The 25,408-nt window shown below is 43.2% G+C and overlaps 1 protein-coding gene across 4 annotated transcripts in view; it reads left to right on the plus strand.

Moving 5' to 3' along the window:
- The window catches only part of CAPRIN1 (cell cycle associated protein 1), a 58,706-nt gene that overhangs the window by 16,489 nt on the left and 16,809 nt on the right, over positions 1-25,408 (plus strand). For all 4 annotated transcript variants that reach the window (XM_089684616.1, XM_089684615.1, XM_089684617.1 and 1 more), the window contains exons 3-10: positions 6,227-6,289; positions 8,006-8,092; positions 10,009-10,247; positions 11,619-11,701; positions 14,079-14,216; positions 21,004-21,056; positions 23,296-23,382; positions 25,197-25,355. In XM_089684616.1, the coding sequence (XP_089540742.1) occupies positions 6,227-6,289; positions 8,006-8,092; positions 10,009-10,247; positions 11,619-11,701; positions 14,079-14,216; positions 21,004-21,056; positions 23,296-23,382; positions 25,197-25,355 (909 nt within the window). The remainder of the gene's footprint in view (positions 1-6,226; positions 6,290-8,005; positions 8,093-10,008; positions 10,248-11,618; positions 11,702-14,078; positions 14,217-21,003; positions 21,057-23,295; positions 23,383-25,196; positions 25,356-25,408) is intronic.

A 25,408-nucleotide genomic window follows, 5' to 3' on the forward strand; every position in this document is an offset into this window, starting at 1 on the left:
CCCGCACTGGACCACCTAGTGTGAACTAGCCCTCAGTTATGCCTGGTACACACCGAGGAGCTTTGTGCTAACTATCCGATGTTGGTACAACAATCTCATCACCAGGGGCAAACTGACAACTCATGGGGCCCCTGGGCAATAGGGGATCATGGGGCCCCTGTGTCCTTGCCCAAACTCAAAAAAGCCTATGAAAAAGGTACCAGGGGCATCTCATGGGGCCCCCTACTGATCCCGGGCCCAAGTTTCCAAATGGTCAGTCTGCCCCTGCTCATCACTGAGCTATTGTGTTCTGACAGGAGGACAGCCATTGGCTGCAAGTGCTGTTGGTCACATGCCTGATGAAGGGGTCCTGTGAGACTCCGAAACGTTTCCTTGCTATAACTATGTGATCATTTTATTAAACTTTTGGAGCCATATTGGTGATCCTCGGTGTGCTGGTGACATCCTCTCTTGCTGATTCTGTTTTGGTTCCAACCACCGATCACTGCAGCACCCACTTATACACACCGCCATTTTTAACGCAGGAACGTGTGCGTTTGGTTTGTACACTTGCTGTTCAGATGCAGATCGCCAGATTTTCCAGCATGCCTGTTCTACAGAAACAGGACCGGCTGCTGTACACATTGGCCGAGAGTCAGCCAGTGTTGAACCGGCCCATATTTGGCCCGTGTGTACCAGGCTTAAATAATTAAAATTGGCCCCAGAATGATCCCTCCCGAAATGTTGTACAAAGACCCTTCTAATGGGTGCGTTTGTGTTCCTGTGTACATGAGAACAGAGCAGGATCAACATTATTTTTGTTTTATATTCAAATCTCCAAGTTGTAACAGTAGTGTTGGTTGTCCTTGAGACAGTATTGTGTGACCAGTTCGGATGCAGTGTAGCGCCACAAAGCACTTCCAGAAACTGCTTTGAAATGTTGACTTGTGTTTACAATATCACTCTGTACTTTGCAATCTGTCCTTTTTAACTGCTTCCTGACCGCCCTATAGGAAAAATACTACTACAGGGCGGCACGTGCACAAAATCACGTGTGTATGTATATATGTGATTTTGCATTACCGTGCGCAAGTCCTACCTGTGCAAGCCTTGACCGTCAATAATTGGGTCCTGGCCGGTGATTACTCGCTGGCGCCCAGAGATTTCCGAGGACCTCTGATGGGGAGAACTGTTTTTATTTATTAACAGTTCTCCCTGTCCACTCGTGCACACTGCTTTCAGTGACACAAAGTCACGGTGTCTGCTGCAGTCCCACTATAAGTCGCTGATTGCTGCCATTACTAGTTAAAAAATAAATAAATCCCAGTATATATACCGCCATTTGTAAATGCTATAACTTTTACGTAAACCATTTAAAATTTACAGGCCTCAGGGCCTAGCCAGTGCACAACTGCACAGACACTTTATTCATTTTTTTTTTCTCCCACATTTTGTCACCTTTTTTACTTTTGTGGGTTTTTTTTTTCTTTTTTCCTCACAGTAAGTAGGCAGTGGATCCTCGGGCCTGCTCTGAAGTCCAGGGGGGAGGATGCGTGGCCATTAGGTTCCTTCCTCACCTGTCCCCGAGGGGGGGGTCTCTCTTTGGGAGAGCCCCACAACCTAGTACTTGGTGGTCAACTTTGGCTAGCCACAAGCAAAGAGGTCCGCCAGGCCTTTTGACTAGGTGGACCATGTGGAAACCTTAGTCCCTGTCAGGAGCCTTGCGCCCCAGGGGATCAGGGTAGAGATGCTACGTCTTTGGGGGGTGGAATAAAGCACACCGCTAAGTGCACTTATTTTTGTGTTTTTGCACTTGCACGTTTTTTTTGTCCACTTAATTTGCATGTATTGGTCCTTTTTTGCACTATTACAAAGAAAAAAAAAATACACAGGCGATCAAATATCACCAAAAGAAAGCTCAATTTGTGGGAGAAAAGGATGTAAATGTAATTAGGGTGCAACATTGCATAACCGCACAATTGTCAAAGTAACACAGTGCTGTAATGCAAAAAAATAGCCTGGTCTGGAAAGGGGGGGGGGGGGGGGCGGTAAATCCTCAGAAGGGCAAGTGGTTAAAGCAAAACTTTCTTTACTGGAGAGATTAGAACACGTCAGGTTTTTATTGCGGTTTCTGCCCCCATTAGGGAGATTTACCCTCTTTGTCCTGTTATCCCTGCGAGTGAAAGGAAAATCTTGCATCTTATGTCACCGGATTAGAGGGGAAGCCTTCCAATGGTGAAATCAGTTCAGGGGTTCTTTCACTTTAAAGGGATTTCCTCACTTTGGTTTTTGCTTTTGGGACAGGAAGTGAAGTGGAAGTCTTCCCCCAATGGGACATAGATGGGAAAAGGGAAGTCTTCCCCCAATGGGACATAGATGGGAAAAGGGAAGTCTTCCCCCAATGGGACATAGATGGGAAAAGGGAAGTCTTCCCCCAATGGGACATAGATGGGAAAAGGGAAGTCTTCCCCCAATGGGACATAGATGGGAAAAGGGAAGTCTTCCCCCAATGGGACATAGATGGGAAAAGGGAAGTCTTCCCCCAATGGGACATAGATGGGAAAAGGGAACACTTTTTTAAGGTTTATAAGCCAGCATTTCATACTCTTGATATGTGCCTGCTTGTACTGTTGTATGCAAAACTACCTGTTCTTTGCATTGATTCCTGTGGTGTTACTGCCAGTCCCTCTGCTTTATCTACACCTGACCACACTAGGCATAAGAGCAGAGTGGTCAGTTTTCTATCTGTGCTGGAACCTGGCCTGATCTCTTCCAATGATCAGACTTGTGCTGACACACCCCCACGCAGCTTTTCACTGGGAAGATCAGGGTGCTGTTTCTCCGGTCTTAACTCTATTCAGAGGGAATGTGACCACTTTTTTTTCCCCCCACAAATGTTTTACCTTCTATTTCTGTTTTATACTGTGTGGGTGGTTTTGGAAGGTGATGGTTTACATATACTTGCTGGCTGTAAATGGCAGTTTGGCCGGTTCAGCAGAAACTGGCTTAATTTCAGTTCATTTATTGGCAGGCTGGTTGTACAGAAGTTGATCTCTCAATTGTATAAACAGAAAATCCACTTGATCATTGCGGTTAGCTATAGCTGCTGGTGGTGCTGATGAGGGTGGTGTTCTTCCCTTTTTTTTTTTTTTTTCTACTTGATGACTAGCTGGATTGTAGTAATAGTTAAAGAAAAAAAAAAAAGCATCCAAGCTGTAAAAGTTTTTATGTCTAGTAATGAGGGATTAGAACTCCTGTCAGGTTTTATGGCTGGCTTTGTCCTGCTAGCGGTAGGTTTCTGGTGACTATTAGGAGTAAAATTATGTAGGAACAGGTGAGGGAAATATCTTCCAATGGGGACACTTGTTTTGGGGTTGCTGTCTTTTAATAGGTCATTTACCTCATTTTGGTAAGAAATGCTGCAAAGTCTCTCATGCAGTACGGTCCTTCCATTGGCTGTCTGTGGGATAGACTGTCTGGTGGTTAACTGAAGGAAAGCACATGGTAGGCTGATAATTGCGCAGCGGCTAGATGGTTAGCACTTCCACCTGGCATTAATGGGTCGTTGTTTCAAATCCCAACCACGGCACCACCTGCCTGGAGTTTGCATGTTCTCCCTGTGCCTGCGTGGGTTTCCTCCGGGTACTCCGGTTTCCTCCCACACTCCAAAGACATGTTGGTAGGTTAATTGGCTCCTGTCTAAATTGTCCCTAGTATGTATGAATGTGAGTTAGGGACCTTAGATTGTACACCCCTTGAGGGTTAGGGACTGATGTGAATGTACAATATATATGTAAAGCGCTGCGCAAATTGATGGCGCTATAGAAGTACCTGAAATAAAGCTGCTAATTTTGAGGCGGTGGCTTACCCCCTCGGTCACATCAAGCCCAACTTTGAAATTGTGCGACTTGCAGTGAAGTCGCACGTTTTCAAATTCGGGTGAGATGCCGATTTCAGGTGCGGTTTGCAAGAGGTGTCTATCCAAATCACCAAACGTAGTGCATGTACTACTTTAGAAATCGGTGCGGGTCCGACCAAGTCAGAACCTCACAGATATGACCGCTATAATTGCAGACAGTAGGGTGAGACTTTGCGTCGTTCTATTTGCAAGTTGCATAGCAGGCAGATCACATGTGACTGGGGTGTTAGTGCTGTCAGCCTGAAACAGGAAGTGCTGTTACCACCAAGGATGTCCGGGTAAGAAACTGAGCTACAAGTGGATAAATGTTGCTGAAAACTGAACTCTGGACAAAATGTTTTATTATGTATTGAAGTGCATCTTACTTTCCTTTTTTTTTTGTTTTTTACAGGCTTGTGCAAAATGATGCAGCACTACCCTAATGCAAAACCATGTGCAAACTGTTTCCTCTGCTAGTGTAAATCCCTCTGTCCCTTTTTTTTTTTTTTTTTTTTTCCTTCTAACCTCCCTGTATCAGAAGCTTGGCTGGTTTGCTCTCTATCCCCTCAGCTGCTAGTCTTGTAACAGTGGGGACATGTTTATGTCCCTGCAGCATCAGATTTGCTGCTTTGAATTGCCACTGTAAATATGTCATTTGACAGGCTGGGAGACTCCTGGTCTGTGCTCTCCTCTATGACCTCACACTGTGTTTCCTGGTCCGTCAGTGGTCCTCCCCTCCCTCCACACACCAGGTCCTTCATGATTTCCCTTTGCTTCATGGGACGTGTAGTGTTCTATTCCTGTGTGGTTTTTGGTGGGTTTTAAGATTACCACTGGGGCTTAAAGTGCTGGTGAAGGCTAACTTTTGCATGATTTCCTGTGGGACAGGTTCACATCTTTGCGTTTTTTACCCGGTGCATTTTTTGGAAAAGGTCAGGGCCTTTTTTTTTTTTTTTTTTTTTTTTTTTTTTAATGTGAAAAGTTGCGTTTTTGATTCTATAGATTTAATTGGAAACTCTGCAGAAAAGCATGTAGTGTTTTTGTTTTATGTGGCAGCACAGTGGCTAAATGGTTAGCACTGCCGCCTGGCAGTACTCGGGTCATTGGTTCAAATCCCAACCACACCACCACCTGCCTGGAGTTTACATGTTCACCCTGTGCCTGCGTGGGTTTCCTCCGGGTACTCCGGTTTCCTCCCACACTCCAAAGACATGCTAGGAGGTAAATTGGATCCTGTCTAAATTGGCCCTAATGTGTATGTATGAATGTGAGTTAGGGACCTTAGATTGTACACCCCTTGAGGGTTAGGGACTGATGTGAATGTACAATATATATGTAAAAGCGCTGCGTAAATTGACGGTGCTATATAAGTACCATAAATAAATGTGTTTATAAATCTGCCTAACAACAAGAAAAATGGAAAGAAAAAAAAAACGCGTCAAACACAGGTGCAAAAGTGCAACGCAAGACGTAATGTGTGAACCTAGCTTAAGGGAGTGCTCAACAACTGTGGTGAATAACCAGAGCGGTCATGTCACCCATAGACTCCCATGACCCAGTTGTTGGCGCTCCATCCTCTCCACCTGCAGCTGCCGCTCACTGAGGCTAGGTTTACACCTATTGCCCACTTTCCTGACACAAACATATTGCCCTTCAGTAGTCGTGTCACTGCCATTAATTGTTAGTGGCACCTACACGCATCTAATGCTCACACCAGAACTTGCGGTGTGGTTTTGAAAAGGGGTCAGGGACTTTTCCGCATTTGTGCATGGGGCACAAGATCCTCATTTTTTATCTATCTCCTCCCTCCTCCTCCTCCCTCTCTCTCCCCTTTTTACATTTTGTTGGCAGTTTCCAAAGGCTCGGAGAGGGAGCTGGCATTCATTTTTAAGAGAGTGGTATGCAGTGAGGCCTGAAGCCAAACTTGCTGAGAAATAGTTTAAAGTGGTAAAGGCTCAGGGTTTTTAACCTTCATGTATTCTATGCATGAAGGTAAAAAACCTTCTGTGTGCAGCAGCCAATGAGGAGAGGGGGGTGGGGCTGAGCACAGCTCTGTCGCTTATGGATGCACAGAGCAGTTGGTTGGGGACAGGCTCTGTGCAAAATCATTGCACAGAGCAGGTGTGGTGTGGTTTTTTTTTTTTTTTTTTTTGGAAAAAAAACAAACTGTCATTTTAAGGTTTACCTACAGTGGTGTAGGTAATGGCCTGTCGTTGTTCGCCATTTCATTCAACTACCTGTGCCCCTCAAACCTTCCAAATATGTTCTCTTTGGAGATCTGGTCAGCCTCATAATTCTAATATTTTCATTGTTTATGGCTTTCAAGTCATTCTTGATGTTCTTTTGCAGGGCAAGTTGGACGACTACCAGGACAGAATGAACAAAGGAGAGCGACTGAATCAGGACCAACTGGTATATTGATTTTTATTTTTTTTTTTTTATCCCCTTCCTTGTTCTGTAATTTGCTTATGGCTTCTTCTGATATTGGTGTACTTGAGTGAACTTAGTACAGAGTCTCACCTGTTCCAGGTCCACAGAACGATCCAACTCCAGGTGCTGACTAGGATCTCCTTGATCAAGTCCACATTGGGTGAAATGTGTTTTGAATGGTCGTCCCTGTCGAGGATGCACTATGCCATGTCAAAGTTGAATAAAGCTTTCTGAGACCTGATGTTGTCAGTGCGGGGCAGAATTTATTTTTCTGCCTTGATTCATTGTGCTTAAAGTGGAACTAAAACTGCATTTGATCAGGGGGTGTTTTTTTTTTGTTTTTTTTTTTTTTTTTTACTCCCCCATCCATCACTTTGAAAAACACACACCCTAGCATTTTCTAGCCATGGCCATCATGAGTACGGGCAGATGGTTCATGTAGTATTTACTCCCTGGAATCCATCTGTACTTAGCAGAGGCATGCAGATAGGAGAATGTGCTTAGCTGAGAGTCCCTCCTGAAGACTCCTGGAATATGACATTTTGCCTAGGCCTGGTAACCAGGAAGCAACCAAAGAAATATTGATTTACAATATAAAGCAAGTAAATGTAATACTTTCCTATGTATTTACTAATTCTGGAAGTATAAGGATTAAAAATGGGCAATGTTGGTTGATTTAGTTGTAAAGGATAGGTTCACCTTTAGTAACTTGTTATACCAGTAGTCGGGGTGTAACATGTTAAAGCGGAGTTCCACCCAAAAGGTGAAGTTCTGCTTTTAAGACTGCTCCCCATTAATGATTGGCACCTTTGGGCAGCGGGTACCCGAAATTGACAGGTACCTGCTCCCAATTTCGCTGCGATTGCTTAGGCCATCGGATGCGGAAGGTGTCCTCCTCCTTCCCTCCCTCTCCGTAGTCTTTTGGGACATGTGACAGGTCCCAGAAGACTACAAGACCATTCAGGAAGCGCAGTGCTACTTGTGCATGCGCAGTGGGCACCCGGCTGTGAAGCCGCAAGCTGTCAGAGCCGGGTGCCCACACTGAAGATGCCGACTCCTGGAACACTGGCCGGCCGGTGAAACGGGCTGCGGGGAGGACACCACAGGATTGTGGGACAGCTGAGTGGCTGTTTTTTTAAAGTCAGCAAGTACAGTTTTTGTAGCTGCTGACTTATTTTTTTACAGTGTGAGTGGAACTCCGCTTTAATGCTGCAGCCCCACACTCCTGATTCCCACTGTGACAGCTGGAGAGGGATTCTCTCCCTGCATCTGCTGTCACAATTTAACATTTAGAACCATCTGTGAATGGTCCCATCTGAACTGGCGGACTACTTGAGTTCTCGGTGAATTGAGTGCTCTGGTGAGCGCCCTTGTAGTTTTTACTTCTTCCTGCTCTTCATTAACTGTCTACAGACATCTGTACTGGGAGCCTGACATTGCACCTGTGATCTGATGATTGTTTATGCAATCCTCTACAGGCGCTCAAAAAAGAAATGCTTTTTTTTCCTGAACTTTTTTTTTTTTTTTTATCCTTTAAGTCTGAATAGGCCAAAATCTGCAGCAAAATGAGCACAGATTTCTCTAACTAATGGACTTGTTTATTCTGATTGCATAATGTATTGTCACAGCTTCCTCTACTTGTTCTATCCAAAAATATCAGGTATCTTCATTTGTTAATGCTTTCTTTTTTGCTTTTAGGATGCGGTGGCAAAATATCAGGAGGTTGTAACAAACATGGAGTTTGCTCGAGAACTGCAGAAAAGTTTCATGGCATTGGGCCAAGATGTAAGATGTGTTTTTATACCTGCTTTGATTTATCCAGTATCCTCTTGGTAATTTAAGATATTTTTCCTGAAATGGAGAGTACGACCTGTGCTGCAGTCTGCTCACTATACTTGTCCAATCTTTCTCTCTGCATGTGAGTCGGTGGGAGAGATGAAGTTTAGTAGCATCTTCTGCTATCCGTATGAGGGAGTAAACCACAGGAAATCTCAAACCGTAAATGCTCGCTTTAGGGTGACCACGTTTTTATTGCATTAGGAGGGGTTAGAGGTAGATTACAAGACACTAGCCACTTGTGACGTTTACAAGCCTAGAGAGTTAAAGTTCCTTTTTAGTGATTTATTGCCCTTACACAATGTAAGAAAATTATTATGATTATCTGTTCGTTAGTTTAGAAAGGAAACAGAACAGGGTGCCAGATTAGTGTGTGGTTAAAAACAACACTTTTATTCCATTTGTCACCTAAATCTGAAAGACCTGTAGATTGCGCCGGGTGTCAGAGTGGTGGTGCGATGTACAGCTCACAGCAGTCTGGATGGACTGATAGGGCTGCAGGGCACAAGCAAGGACCTGCTGCAAGATGATAGGTCGACGGTGTCTCTCTTCTCATTCACGGCACTAGCCGGAAGGCTTACAGGGGCATGTTGCAGGGGGGAGGGGGGGTTGCAACGCGTTTCTGAGGCTCCCTTACTTTTTTTTTTTTTTTAAGCTGTTTGTTTAGTGCTTTCAACAGCCAATTCCAGCTGTTTGGACGAAAAAAAATGAAGGCGCAAGCTAGGAAATTTTTATCGAACTTGAGCACGTTGTCAGATTTTTGCTCTGTGTACAGTAATCATACAGAAATATTCGTATAGGATAAAATGCATGATCCGAAGCAAAGAAAAACCTGGAAGAAGGTGGCATTGAGCATAGAAATTGTACAAAAGAGAAGGTTTGCCTATGTAGGATGAGAATTTTCGTACAAGTTAACACCATTGCCGGTTACATCCCGATGCACAACTTTGTGGAAAATCGGACGATCATTTGTTTGATTTTCTCATAGCGTACAGTAAGCTTTAGAGTCTCTGATCTATTGACCTCCGACTGGTGGTGGTGCTCCCAGGCCAGGAGGATGGATCCAGATGGCTGTACTGTTACTGTAATTTTAGTAATGTAGGAAAATCTGTTGCCCACACAATGCCTAGAATGGAGTTGGTGGTTGTGTAGCAAAATAAAATCTTTGTGTCCTTTTTTGATTATTAATTAAGCCTTACCTCTCCAAACTTTCTAAATAAAAGGCTAGTTCACTGTCTTTTTTTAGACTTTAGGGGAGCCAGCTGTGCCCCAGCATCAGTTGGGGGGGAGGGGGGTAAATGATGCTTCAGGCTTGGTGGCTGGTGGGAGTAAAAGAAGAAAAAAAAATGCATAAGGCCTGTGATCAGTAGAAGAATAATAGTGCCCCATTGCTGGAACCTGTGGTAGAAATGCCAGTCGTTGGTATCGGTGGAAGGAATAGTGCCCAATCATTGCTGTCAGTGGGAGGAGTAGTGCCCCGGGGGCAAAAGAGACAAGCAAAAGGACAGTTTGGAGGCCACTGCTCAAAAAATATCCACATTTAGGATCTTCATGGCAATGCTCTGTAGGTTCATAGAGCCTACACAGCATTGTGATCAGTGCACATGCTCTCCCAGTAAGATGGCTGTGTCTCTTACTTTCTAGACGCAGCTTACTTTTTTAGGTCATGTGTCTGCATTGCTTCTGTACAGCTCAGCAGTACCCAGGTCAGGAGCTGGGCAAAGCCACGGCTTGCCATATAGCCTGTTGTTGCATTGTTTCAGCTATTACATTCCCACTTCTTTTTTTTTTTTTTTTTTAAATATATATATATATATATATAATTATGATTTGAAATGCTTAAATGTGAACTCCTAAATTTTCAGATCCAAAAGACCATCAAAAAGGCAGCTCGTCGAGAGCAGCTCATGCGTGAAGAAGCCGAACAGAAACGTTTAAAAACAGCGCTAGAGTTGCAGTTTGTCTTAGATAAAATTGGTGATGAAGAAGTACGCCATGACTTGAAACAAGGCCTTAATGGGGTTCCTCTGGTGTCGGAAGAAGAACTAACTTTAATGGATGATTTTTATAAGCTCCTGGATCCTGCACGAGATCCATCTGTAAGGTATATGGTGTGTCTTTTACTATAACTGGGGAGGGTAGTCATTTTATATCGGTCTTAAAGCCGGCATACACGGTTTAGGAAAATGTATGGCTAAATCTTAGAAAACTGCTGCATTGCTGGCGGGGTTCATCTAACTGCATTCACAGGCAAGAGCATTGGCAAGGTCAGGCACTGAATAAACAGGAATGTATCTAGCAGATTTTTGTGTCTGTGTGTTTGTGTTAATATTTAAGTCTCACACTTCTACTGTTTACATTGTTTGCCATGGAGAATCCTTTTATCATTTGTCATGGAGAATCCTTTTATCATTTGCTTGTCTCCAAAGTCACACGATGGTGAGTGACTTTGATGCGACTCTTGGTGTAATCCAACTTTCCATTCTCTGGACCAAAGTAGTGCAGGCACCTTTTCAAAATCACTGCAACTTTAGGTTGTGCAATGAGCCATTGAAAAGAACGGGCTGCTGCTTATGTGACTTTGCTGTCCATTGTTGCATGACAAGTCACAAAAGTGTGAGTGGAGCCCTTTGGTATTGGCTGCCATGCAATGTCTCTTCTGTGGCATGCGAACTGAGCTCCTTGTGTGCAGCTGAGTTTACATTGCCGGCACAGTCCATGGCAGGAAGATGAACTCTGCACATACAAAGGGGTCATGTCATCCTGCACTGGCCAATCAGGATGGCCGAAAGTGGGCAGGGTGCTGGTAGGTGCCAGTGAAGGACCCCTTGGATTTTGGACCATTAGAATGGAAGTGAGTAATGTGCCTTTTAAAGTGTTACTAAACCCAGGACCCTGCATTCACTATATTTGGTCTCCCACAGTAAGCAGGAGAACATGGAAATGCAATTTTATGTTAGTAAATATAAACTGCTAAATCCTTTCTCATCAGCAGTTAGAGCAGTCTTGTGACTTCTATCAGTGTCCACCTGAGCACATGCTAAAGCTTATAGGAGTTTTCATTTTGCTTGAGGATGCAGGACCCCTGGCCTTTTGTCTGGACAGTGCTGATTGGCTCTGTACTGATCACATGCACTCTTGCAAGGAAAAAAAAAACCTATCTAGCAATGTACACCAAACTGAGCATGTGCAGAGTGTCTCCACACGGTATGTCTTATCAGGAGATGAGGGGGGCATTGGAAGGAGAGGATCAGAGAAGTCAGGATCAAACATCGTTTTTACACAATGCAGAGGATTAACCTCTTAGGTTCCACAGTGAGTATAACCAGCATGCTTTACTGCATTTACAGACTGATTTTACTGTTGGGTTTAGTAACACTTTTTAATTCCACTTTAACATGGTCATTGACAAGTTGACTCAGTCAGCAGTGTGACAAGTCAAATTTGAACAATCCAATGTTCATTATTCTTGCAGGTTGAGTGATCAATATGAACAGGCCTCCATGCACCTCTGGGATGTCTTGGATGGAAAAGACAAGCAAGTGTGCGGAACCACATGTAAGCCTTTTGCAAATAATTTGAGCTTTTTGCTATGAGTCTAGTTTTTACTTCCAACTAAAATGATCCATGTCGCTGAGCTGGCCTCGTGCGTTCGCCTCGCTGCAGCTTTCATCATGAAAGTGCTATCCATAGAATAGTTATGTGCCAGCTGTCTGCATTTGGGCAGCTCTGCCTTTTCTGGCACCTCCTTAGTCAGCAGTGACCTGGGATCTATGCCAGCCTCTGCTCCCTCAGCAGTATTGTTGCTGATGCACACAGTGTGTCCCCTCTTTCTAGAAATCAGATGGAAAAGTAAAACCTGCATTGTTACAAATGTTACAACACAACAAAATTACTTTTTCATTTATTTTTTTTTGATCTCTAAATGCATCTACCTAGAATTGTCAACTCATTTAGGCTTGGTGTATGCAAAGGTTTATTTTTTAGACCGAAGAGCAAAAAACCTGCCAGGGTTTTAAGTTTAGTTTTTGCCTGTCAGTCTCCTGCTGTGATTTTCATTCACTTACAGTCTCTGGAAGGAACTGGAAGTAAGGCAATCTGCTTAGTGAGAGTAAATTCCATTGAGTTGTCTTGCTTATTTTGATATAGCCAAACTTTAGGCAGATATCAGAAAAACAAATCGTAGCCACTTTTTTTTTTTTTTTTTTTTATAGCACCCGACTGTTACTTGGTATCAACATTTTCACAGGCAGTCCCCTGTACAACTTGAGGATAGGAATGAGAGGGGTTATTGGGTTATTAAAACATTTCATGCTCAATACTTCTGTGCTTGATATAGGATGCCTTCTAATGTTAACCGCTCCCGAGCTCCCTATAGCAGATAGTTTTTACTGGGTCACATGGGTGCACAAACTCGTATGTATGATTTTGCATTCCTGGGTAGGGGGCAGGCACCCACCCCACCCGTGCCACCATTCACGGCCGTCAATCACCGGGTCCCAGCCAGTGATTACTCTTCGGTGATTGTCTAGCATCTCTGATGGGGAGGAGAACTGTATGTAAACAATCCAATTCTCCCTGCCGGCTCATGCACACTGCTTTGGATGGCTGTGCACAGCCATGCAAAGCTGTGTGATTTACGGTGTAAAGCATGCACACCCATAAAACAGCGCACAGTTAACCCTTTGATCGCCCCTCATGTTGACCCCTTCCTGCCCAGTGCCCTTTTTTTGTTGACCCCTTCCTGCCCAGTGCCATTTTTGAATTTTTTTTTTTAAATTTGTTTTTGCATTGATCACTGTATTGGTGTCACTGGAGATGTCAGTGACACCAAGTCAGTTCCCCCGGTGTCAGAATGCCCGCCACAGTCCTGCTACAAGTCGCTGATTGCCTCCATTACTATTAAAAATGAACAAAAAAGCTGTGTGTGTGTGTGTGTGGATATATAAAATGTGTGTGTGTGTGTGTATATATATATATATATATATATATATATATATATATATATATATATATATATATATATATATATATATATATATATCTCTCTATCATTTTGTAAACGGTATAACTTTCATGTAAACCAATTTAATTTACAAAAGACATGTAGCAGAATACATTTTGGCCTAAATTTTTTATGATGAAACTATTTGTTTAAAATTTGTTTATTGGATATGTTTTATAGCAAAGAGTCAGAAATATTTTTTTTTCCCGAAAATCGTGTTTTTTTTTTTTGATTTTGGTTGTTTATAGCTCAAAAAAACATGACAGCATTTTCTCAGTTGTCGGCCTCTTATAGCGCACAGGGGATCAAATGCCACCAAAAGAGAGCTCAATTCGTGGAGGGGGGAAAGGGATGGAAATTTCATTTTGGTGCAGTGTTGCATGACCGTGCAATTGTCAGTTAAAGTAACGCAGCGCCGTAACACAAACAATGTCCTAGTCAGGAAGGTGTGGGGGGGGGGGGGGGGTAAATCATCAGTAGGGCAAGTGGTTAAAGTATATGTGAACCTGTCAACTAAAATGCATAGTAATACAGTAATCAGAATTTGTTCTACAATGGCTTTTTTTTTTTTTTTTCTTCAAATGACTGTTTGAACAATATAGTTTTGCAGTAATATAACTACAGTTTTCATTATGACATTTTAAGGTAATTTATAAAGCTTTAGGAGAAGTATCTTTAACCATGTGACTGTAATCTTTGGCTCTCATTGAAAACGGTCTCCCTGCACTGTGACTGTTCTAGTACTCTATGCCCTTGGCAGTTTCAATACTTGTAGTAACTATGATGGTGATGGTGGGCGTTTCATCAAAAAATCCTAGATAGGTTAAAAGAACAACTCATTGTGTACATCACCCTGTACTAGACAAGTAAGGAAACCGTGTGCTGGAGGTTAGTGCGCCTTAAACTGTGTTCTATTTACTTTGGTTGTAGATAAAGCTTTGCGGGAAATGGTGGATCGCATCCTCCAGAGTGGGTTTTTTGACAATACGAAGAATCACCAAAATGGACTGTGTGAGGAGGAGGAACCCCTCGCAGTGCCGCCGGCAGAAGAACAAGCACCTGAGCTTGGTAATTGTGTTGATGCATTTCCATAAGTTCCATCCTTTGCTGCTGAGTCCCACTTTTTTTTTTTTCTGTAGGGGTGAGCTATCATTTCTAAAAAGCCATGTGCACACCTCACTGGCTGGCACGATAAACGGATTACATTCTCGGCTTGTCCATTGCATTCTGTCTCCTTGATAGAGGGTCTTTCTCCCCCCGTCGTCATCGTTCCCTCCCCCCCCCCCCCCCTTCCAAATCTAGCGATTGTTTTATTTGGCAATGGGGGAGATATTGGTACAATTCCAGGATATCCTCAGTCACACTATATGCCATCTGATATATGTAAAATGTTAAATTGGAACGCTGATATACACAGCACATCTTAAGTTATGCAATCAAATAATGGACATACTGCTCAAATACAACCATAACCAATCAGGTCAGTGTACATCTAAGGTTTACACCCCAAGGGGCACGCCTAAACAAATAGCCTGTCTATAACCAGATCGTGTGGCCTCAAGCCTGGGATATACAGCCATGAGCCCCAAAGATTTTCTGGTACCAAAGAAATTTTATTTAATCAACAGATTATACAGGTTATAGAAACATAAGTGGTACATAATAGAGCAGCCTTTCAAAAAGGGAACCATGCACAGTTACATAAGAACAAATATGACCCGTGCAGGGGCCTAAGCAGCAGAAAAAGCTTGATGTGTGGTCATGTAGAGTAAAGGCAACCTGGAGATACGTCCTGCACATAGCCAGAAGTATGGCAAAACCTGATGGTCAACAGATCATAAGCGAAATCTCCTGCGCTCAAGGACCCAGGCGGGTGACGAATAGATAGAACCAGACCTGGAAAGATGGACCACCAATGCATGTAGAGTTGTGCAGCTGCAAATAAGGCTGGGGAAGCCCGAACAATACTGCAAATCGAAACAAAAACGAGAAGCGCACCAACCTTGCGCATTACCTCAGTAACCAGTTTATTAATTATAAAATACAGCGAATAAAATCATAGCTCTGATGAAGAAGGGATGCCCTTCGAAACGCGTCAGCTGTACTGAGTATCTACCCCCATGATGGGATCCGTGCTGGCTCTTTATCTTTCAGGTCCCTTTGAGGACTTACATGCCTGATTTTATTCGCTGTTTGTATTATTTTTTAAATAAGTAACTTTGGTTACTGAGGTAATGCGCAAGGTTGGTGCGCTTCTCGTTTTTGTTTTGATTTGCAAAACCTGATAGTCCACAATAAATAATGACTATAGAGTCATAGAAAGTAAGTGTCGATGTCTCCCATCAATGACTCACCCCACAGGAAGGAGAGAAAAAAAGATAAAGGGGAGGAAAAAAAAGAGGGGTGAGGATCAATTTTGTAAGCCTTGTAAAAAAAAAATTGAGGGAGGGGGAATCTTGACGAGCAACGACATCAAGCAAGGGCTTCAATAATTAAATCCGTCAAAAAAAAAAAAAAAGAGTAGAAGTGAGTAAAGAAAAGCAAGCAAAAAGCAAAGGGGAATGGAAAAAATAGGTCCCACTAGCTTGGAAAGGAACCTATAAAAAAAAAAAAGAAATGAAGTGGGGAAAAGAAAAATACAGGTTAGAAAGAGTTCACCCATGAGGAGTGCAGGAGCACGTAGCCCCCACAAAGGGAAACCAGGGGAGCATTACTCTGAATGTTAGAGATTGGTCAATCTCGTGGTGAAGCGAGAGACAAGATGATAGTCCACCCAGGACTACCAGACAGAAACCTGTAATGGTTATCCTCCAACATCATCGTTTAGTTTGTGTTGACAAAGAAGACCTGACTTCCTCAAATTGAAGAGTAGGGGATTTCCAGTAATGTGCAATGGTTTAATAGCCATTGGGGAAAAAAAAAAACTAATTGGTCAACTAATTTTACGAGGTATATCACGGAGGGGCATTAAAAAAGCAATGCTTCAGTAGGGTCTTTCCTGAGATTGATGTGTGACGGCATAAGTAAGGTTATAGATTCTGGTCCATAGACTATGAGCTACCGGACAGGACCACCATATGTGGAGCATCGAGCCATCCATATTACAACCGCTGAAACAACGTGGGTCCATATCCTGATACATATTTATCTGTGAGCCGGTGTAAAGTACCATCTGGATAAGACCTTATAGAGCCCCAAAGATTTTCATATATGCGGGGCAATCTTTGTTCTGATGAATGTGTTTTCTCCAACCTGAGAGTTTCACCCATGTGTTGTACCCATTTCTTGTGGGAAGGAGGCTCAGAGGATTTCCAATGTCATAGTACAACTCTCCGGGTTTAAACAACTGCTCTAGCAAATTCATCTCTAGTGAGAGCCGGTAATTGAAAATCAACAGGAATGCCCAAAGGACGTGGTTTAGGGTCAATTGGGACAGAAATTTGAAACACCGCATTTAGTATGTTCATGCCCAGTAGATATGTAATTTGGGACATGGCCAAATTAAATGGACCAAGCCCCATGGTGCCTGGAACACCTACTGCAAGTGGGAGTAACCGAAATACCCGTTCTCGATAACCTGGTTGGGGTAAAGTGAGCTTTGAAGATTGTATACAATTGCATAAGTCTTTGTGCCACATTGGGGCACTGCTTGAAGAGTTTCCTCCCACTGATCCTCCACAAAAGGACGAAGGTCCACCTCCCATCTCCCTCCCACCGTTAAGGGAAAAGTCATAAATTCCCCCTGTAACATGGCATAACAGGAGATAACTTCCCTAGTGGAGGTTGTATTAGCCATCATATTAAAGTGTGTTCACCTTTATCAGTAACCTATCTGTGGATCATAGCAAACTGTCTGACTAAAGATGAATAATGCCCTTGCTATAGGTGTAGGCCATTTATAGTGGGGCAAAAAGGTATTTAGTCAGCCACCAATTGTGCAAGTTCTCCCACTTAAAAAGATGAGAGGCCTGTAATTGGCATCATAGGTAGACCTCAACTATGAGAGACAAAATGAGAAAAACAAATCCAGACAATCACATTGGCTGATTTGGAAAGAATTTATTTGCAAATTAAGGTGGAAAATAAGTATTTGGTCACCTACAAACAAGCAAGATTTCTGGCTCTCACAGATCTGTACCTTCTTCTTTAAGAGGCTCCTCTGTTCTGCACTCATTACCTGTATCAATGGCACCTGTTTGAACTTGTTATCAGTATAAAAGACACCTGTCCACAACCTCAAACAGTCACACTCCAAACTCCACTATGGTGAAGATCAAAAAGCTGTGTAAGGACACCAGAAACAAAATTGTAGACCTGCACCAGGCTGGGAAGACTGAATCTGCAATAGGCAGGCAGCTTTGTGTGAACAAATCAACTGTGGGAGCAATAATTAGAAAATGGAAGACATACAAGACCACTGATAATCTCCCTCGATCTGGGGCTCCATGCAAGATCTCACCCCGTGGGGTCAAAATGATCACAAGAACGGTAAGCAAAAATCCCAGGACCACATGGGAGGACCTAGTGAATGACCTGCAGAGAGCTGGGACCAACGTAACAAAGGCTACCATCAGTAACACACTACGCCGCCAGGGACTCAGATCCTGCAGTGCCAGACGTGTCCCCCTGCGTAAGCCAGTACATGTCCGGGCCCGTCTGACGTTTGCTAGAGAGCATTTGGATGATCCAGAAGAGGTTTGGGAGAATGTCATATGGTCAGACGAAACCAAAATACAACTGTTTGGTAGAAACAAAACTCGTCATGTTTGGAGAAAAGAGAATGCTGAGTTGCATCCAAAGGAACACCATACCTACTGTGAAGCATGGGGGTGGCAACATCATGCTTTGGGGCTGTTTCTCCACAAAGGGACCAGGACGACTGATCCATGTACAGGACAGAATGAATGGGGCCATGTATCGTGAGATTTTGAGTGCAAATCTCCCATCAGCAAGGGCATTGAAGATGAAACGTGGCTGGGTCTTCCAACATGACAATGATCCCAAACATACCGCCCGGACAACGAAGGAGTGGCTTCGTAAGAAGCATTTCAAGGTCCTGGAGTAGCCTAGCCAGTCTCCAGAGCTCAACCCCATAGAAAACCTTTGGAGGGAGTTGAAAGTCCGTGTTGCCCTGCGACAGCCCCAAAACATCACTGCTGTAGAGGAGATCTGCACGGAGGAATGGGCCAACATACCAGCAACAGTGTGTACCAACCTTGTGAAGACTTACAGGAAACGTTCGACCTCTGTCATTGCCAACAAAGGATATATAACAAAGTATTCAGATGAACTTTTGATATTGACCAAATACTTATTTTCCACCATAATTTGCAAATAAATTCTTTCCAAATCAGCCAATGTGATTGTCTGGATTTGTTTTTCTCATTTTGTCTCTCATAGTTGAGGTCTACCTATGATGCCAATTACAGGCCTCGCTCATCTTTTTAAGTGGGAGAACTTGCACAATTGGTGGCTGACTAAATACTTTTTTGCACCACTGTATGTACCTCATGAAGCCTGACTGGAATACTCCCAGGATGTTGCCAAGTGAGGCCTAGTCGTTACTGCTCACTTCCATCGCAGGAGTGAGCTTTATTTCTTTTGAATCAAAGTCCCTCACATGCTCTTTTCCCTGACGCAGTAGCTCTGAACTTGGCATCTGAGAGCTCACTCTTGTGATGGTGGAGATGAGCAGTAATGACGAGGCCTCACCTAGCAATGCCCTGGCAGTTTTTCAGTCAGGGATGTAAACTGCCTACACCTATAGCAAGGGCATTAATTGACTTTAGACAGAAACACACAGTTTTTATCCACAGACGCCCCTTATCTGCATAGGCAGCTTTTTGGTAAAGGTGAACTATTCCTTTAAACAATGGAGTTGGGGATTCATGTGGGTCTCTGTGCAGGCGTGGGTTTTATTTTTAAAAAAAGTGTTCTTTTCGGCAGGTTTTTTCAGTCTGTGCTAGAGGCCAATGCTTACTAAGCCTGCTGTCTTACATTGACCCTAGACTGCTTGAATTTCAGTCGATTACTGCTGCATTGACTGAAATTCGAGCCGTGGGTGGACCTGCAAGCACCCAGCTCATGTTTTAAAAACTACTGAACCGGGCGGAAAACTATCGACCAACAGTGACCGCCTTTTGTCATTAGTAATTTGCTGTTTGGTAGAGCCATAGTATTAGCGCAGTGGCTGGTGCCGTGGCTGCACAGTACAAGAGCTGGCAGTGGTCATTCTCCATCCACACAGTTTACAGTGAATGGAGAGGTAGATATTTTTTTTTCCTCCATACTGCTAAAACACACTTTTTTTTTATAGTAGAAGTCATGGGTAAGGATATGCATGGTCTAGAAGGCACCCTAGAAGTGCAGGATTGCCACCCTGATGTCTGAGTCGGTGGTTGTATGTACCCTGATACAGATTATCTGCCTGTATTTGAAGCGTAGCAAGTGGCAGTCTCTTTACCTCTTGCTGCCAGCTCCTGCCATCCCTTTAAGGAGTTCTTTAACACAGGGGTTGGCATGCTCCCAGTCATGTGAATGGGGCCCATCCTGCTGACTCCAGATTGTAAATGGTGAGTGAGCACGGTCAGTGCAGCGTCGTCAAAGTGCCAGGGGTGCAGATGGTGTACTGCCAGCACAAGACATATGTTGGATACTGTGGTTCCTTCCACCGACTATTACTTCACTGGGGTGTTCTTTAACCGTCTCCTGCCCTCCATATAAGGAAATGACGAGAGGGGGCGGTGGTTATCTTGTCCTGGGAGGACGTCATATGGCGTCCTCCCACTCTAGCTGTGCATGCCCCCTGGGGGCGCGTGGCGATTAGTGGAGCCCTGTGTCAGTAAATAGCTGATGTAGGCTCTCATGTGATCAGCTGTGTCCAATCACAGCTGATTGCATATAAATAGGAAATGCCAGTTATCGGCAGTCCTCTCATGCTGACAGCGTGAGAGAGGAGAGCCGGTAAGCGGCATTCCTCAGAGGGAACATGTACACTGATTATTAGTGTAGCCCCATAATTGCCACCTATCAGAGCTGCCTGTCAGTGCTGCCCATCAATGGTGATTAAATACCGCCAAAAGAAAGCGGTCTCAAAAAAAAAAAAAAGATAAAAATTGTTAAGTTACAGTGTTGCATGACCACACAATTGTCAAAGTGCAACAGCGCTGAAAATTGGCCTGGCCAGGAAGGGGGTAAAATTGTCTGGTAGGCAAGTGGTTAATAACATGGGGGTTGACAGGCAAAACCATTGCACTTAGTGGGGGGACACTGTATCCCACTTGACAGTGTCAGATCCCAATGCTACCTGGAGCTTTACAAGGAAACAAACTTTTCAGTTGAAGCCTGATGGACTGGTAAAGTATTCTACAGAGGGCAGCTGCTGGACTTTTTGTATAATAAATGGGGCTGCTTTTAACCCTTTGAGGACCGTAAGATTTTGGAACGCCAAAAGAATCAATTTTTTTGTTTTTAAAGTTCGTACACTTCAGTTGCTGTAACTAAGCCATTTCATGAAATTATTGGCAAAAAGCTAGATCCATTTGTTTAGAACTAAAATTGACTCAAACAAAAAAAAAAGTTTTAAGTTCTTAATCAGATTATACACGCAATTAAAAACATGGGACAAATACGTCCCTCGGTCCTCAAAGGGTTAAAGGAACTAATGGATGGTGAGTTTTGTCAAATCTTAGAAAATCTTGACAAGGATGTGGAGGTGGATCTTTGTCATGTAACTAGAACATGAAGAACTAGAAATTCTAATATCTGATGATAAGCTAGTTTAAAACTGAACATGTTACATGTATGCAGACTACTTTTGGCTAGTTATGTAATTGTATGCCTGTTACATTTCTAGAACCTGAAGCTGTGGAAGAATATACTGAGCCCAGTGAAGTGGAATCCACCGAGGTAAGGCTTTCAGCAAAGCTCAGGATCTGGGTTTTTGGAGTGGGCTACTTCTACTTATGTAGATAGAACTTTACACTGCATCCGATGTAATCAGAACTCCGAGATTAATGCTTTGTGTAGTCACTTACCTGGAAAGGATTGTCTATTTGGCAATCATTGATCTTTAAAACTGGCGGCATCATGCATTAACATCTGGTCTATGAAGTATAGATTTCTGAAATGTATTTGCTGGTCTGGTGCATGCCTTTCCTGGGACATTTGTATTTTGCTTTGTAATGCAAGTTTTGTGATCAGCTAAGCTGGCCATGTAACAGACTTGGTAGATCGTGGGAAATGCTGTTGGACTGAGGCTGTTTAAGTTCCTCCATTCATAAATGTCAGCAACATGTTGGCAAAGCCAAAATTTAAATCTGGGTGTTACTGCCACTGTGCAGCATGTTCTAGCAGAGCAGGTCTGAACAAGGGATGGAGTTCTGCTTCTGTAATGAAATGGAGTCTCTACTTCTCTGCTACATACAAGCTGTGCAGCCATTCAGAATGAGGGGTAGCAACCCACACCTCTAGTAACATTTTATTGTGCTACATATTAGAACAGTTCTTTTTATGGTTATTTTATTATAACCTTAGCCAAGGAATAAACTAAATAAAATATTCAGGCTTCTTGACAAGGATATGCAACTACATTCTACAGTAAAAAGGCTAATGTAAGTGAATTGAAATTTGTTATGGCGTCTAATGTGTCAAAAAATAATTACAAATTGTGTAAGATATGCAGCTGCCCTAAATAGGTGGATGACCACACTGCAAACCAAGATTTATAAATAGACAGGCGCTACATAAATGTGCGTAAACATAAGAGGCTTGTTTCACAACGTGCCACTGATCCAAATTGTTATATTTAGTATATTGCACCTATAGTGGGTGCTACATTTCCCGCTAACTTTACAAAGAACACTAAAAAAAAAAAAAAAAAAAACCCACAATAAAAATCCAAGACTGAGTTTAGGTTTTGAAAGAAGTGACAGTCCTCTCTAATCCTCTATGCTGTTACCCAAGTAAGTGGGTGATTTAATAGCTTCACCATGTGTTGGCTGGATAGATATAGATAGATATAATCTCTAGATGAATTGGAGAGTTTGCTGAAAATCCCATTGCCTTAGCTTTTGGCCTTCTCACTGGAGAGCTGCTGGAGGGGAGCAGCACTCTAGGAAAGCCTGAGGGGATGGTTCCCTATATGACCAAAACTCATCTGACCACCTTAATTGGGGTCAAAAGGTCTGGTGAGTGAGCAATTTATATGTACCTTGCCTGCACATGGTGCAGATATTAAATCACTCACTTATTTGAGTCACAGCATAGAGGATTAGAAAGGACCAGGGGTGGACTGACCATTTGGAAACTCTGGCACTGCCAGAGGGCCCGGGGTCAGTAGGGGGCCCCATGAGGTGCCCCTGGTACCTTTTTTTCCATAGGCTTTTTTGAGTTTGGGCAAGGACACAGCGGCCCCATGATCCCCTATTGCCCGGGGGCCCCATGAGTTGTCCGTCTGCCCCTGGAAAGGACTGTCACTTCTTTCAAAACTTAAACTCACTCTTGGACTTTTTATTGTTTTTTGTATTGTGTTTTTTTTTTTTTTTTTTTTTTTTTTTTGTGTCTTCTTTTTGTTTGTGTCTTCTTTTTGTTTGTTTGTGTCTTCTTTTTTTGTTTCTTTTTTTGTCTTTTTGTTTTTTGTAAAGTTAGTGGGAAATGTAGCACCCACTGTAGGTGCAATGTAATGGTTTGGTTTAGGGGCATGTTGTGAAACAAGCCTCTTGTATGTTTATGCACATTGATGTAGCGCCTGTCTATTTATAAAAGTAAAAAAGGCTAAGGCTAGGTTCATACTGTTGCATGTAAATCTCACCTATTCCTACAGCCAAGACACATTGCTCTTTTGCAGATGTGCGGGGCTGCAATTCATTCTTAATGGCACCCTTACACATCTGAAAATGCAGCACGTTTTCTGGTGTGCGAAACCGCATGGTTCAAAAGCACCATGACATTTTCGTGCAAAATGCATTCATGTGAATGGTCTACTCTGCCCATGCAAACACAAGCCACAGCAAACCTGTAGGTGTGAACCTAGTGTAAGTGTTTGGAGACAGTCTGTGTAGAGCTTCAGAATGTTTCTTCTGCTGTGGTACGGCATAGCAGATTTCTTTTCTCTAGGATGACAATTAATGGTCATATCATTTTGCAGTTTGTAAACAGACAGTTTATGGCAGAGAGCCAGTTCAGCAGCGGAGAGAAGGAGCAAGTGCAAGAATGGGCCGTAGAAACTGTTGAAGTAAGTTTGTGGATGTGTGTGTGTGTCTGTCTCTGTCTCTCTCTCTCTCTCTCTCTCTCTCTCTCTATAGCCATTAGCCATTTCTCGCCTAAAGCGGTACTATGGGCAAAATAATGGATGATTTTCGATCATTTACCGAATGTTCAAACCTTTAATTCCCCAAGGAACTAAGTGATTGGAGTTGACATTAACTCTGACAAGGGTGCTTACAATGGACAGCTTTTATTCGTATAGTCAACTTTTATCTCAAGAGATACTGATAGGTTTTGGGTGTTGGAGTTGGACTTCATTTTGTTAGTCATTTGTAATTCCATCCAATTCTATTAGTACATCTTAAACTACACTCAGTAGGCTGACAATGCTGCTGTCCAAGGCTGGGGCTATCTGCTCTTCCATAGATACAGTGGGGGAGTGAGTGTAGCCACTTTATAGGGCAAGAAGTGTTAACTGGCAGGATCAGCAGATAAAAATAAAGGTGGTTGGGGGATGGGGGTTAAAGAAAAGTAATGCAGCCACCACATCTAAGAATTGGTAAGCTGCAATGTGTTTTTATATATATTTTCTTTTTCTTTTTTTTGGGGGGGGTTCAGGTATACTTTTAATGTTAACCACTTGCCCTCCAGAGGATTTACCCCCCCAATTTCCTGACCAGGCCATTGTTTGCAATATGGCGCTGCATTACTTTAACTGACAGTTGCGCGGTCATGCAATGCTGCACTGGGAGGGAACTGACTTGGTGCCAATGACATCCCATGTGACACCAGTACAGTGATCAGTGCTAATTAAAAGCACTGACATTCTACTATTTGCACTGGGCAGGACGGGGTTAACGTGTGGCAATCAAAGGGTTAACTGTGCTGTTTCACAGTAAGCGGTGTGTTTTCTCAACTGTAAGCACACTGGTTTTGTATGGCTCTGTTATGCAGAGCCATACAAAGCAGTGTGCATGAGCTGATAGGGGAGGGAATTGTATTGTTTACATACACTTTTCTCCCCCGTCCGGCTGGGACTCGGTGATTGACAGCGGCGGTGTGAGTAGGGCGCGCGCCCCCACCCTGAACTAAAAAATCACGTGTGTGTGTATGTGACTTTTTTGCGCACCTGTGCCGCCCTGTAGCAGTATTCCTGCTATAGGGTGGACGAGAGGCAGTTAAAACTGGACTTTCACAACACTGCAACACATTGGTAAAAACATGCCCTTGATAGTGGTGGGCTTGTGCTGTTTTGAATAAATCAGAAAAACACGAGCATTACATCCACCAGGAAAGTATACTGAAAGATTGTATGACAGAATAAAGGGATGTGTGTCTTAAATTGCTTGGTACTGGGTATAACTTTCAGGTTAGTTTGATCATTTTAAATCTCAGCTCAGGTATATATTGCTCGTTGGGGACTCCACTTGTTGTATCCTATGCTTTGTGTTTAGTACCCACCCAAGTCTTTTAGCCTAGTCCTGTGATGCTACAGGGTTTTCCTCCTTTGCTCTTCTCCTGGCTGGGCCTCTTCACTGATGCAGAGCACTGTGCCGACTTCACTGCTGCTTTCTGCATTGATACTGTGAATAATGGCTGCTGTGGGGAAGATTCCTTGTACTCTTGTGTACTCCTTCCGGAGAAGAGATACAGCAGTGGACAGTTCTGCAGAAGGGTAGTATATCCAGAGGGGTCTTTAAGTAATACAAATTTTAGCATAGAGATGGGCTTAAAGGGTAATACTACTCATAGGCAACCAATAACAACCCCTTTCCTCACCCCCACCCTTTATCTAAATACAAGTGGTTACTATTTTATTTTTTTTTATTTCTCCCCTCTAAGGTCGTAAACTCACTCCAGCAGCAGCAACCAACATCCCCAACTGTCCCCGAGCCCCTATCCCTAAATGCCATTTCCCAAGTCCAGCCTGATCCCATTGTACGAAGGCAGAGGGTTCAGGACCTGATGGCCCAGATGCAAGGTCCATATAATTTCATGCAGGTTTGTATGAAGGTGTAATATTTTTTTGTGCTATTTAAGTATACCGACTTATG

The sequence above is a fragment of the Staurois parvus genome, unplaced genomic scaffold (assembly GCF_062004578.1).
Source record: "Staurois parvus isolate SC_StPar_1 unplaced genomic scaffold, SC_StPar_1.0 ptg000350l, whole genome shotgun sequence".
NCBI lineage: Eukaryota > Metazoa > Chordata > Amphibia > Anura > Ranidae > Staurois > Staurois parvus.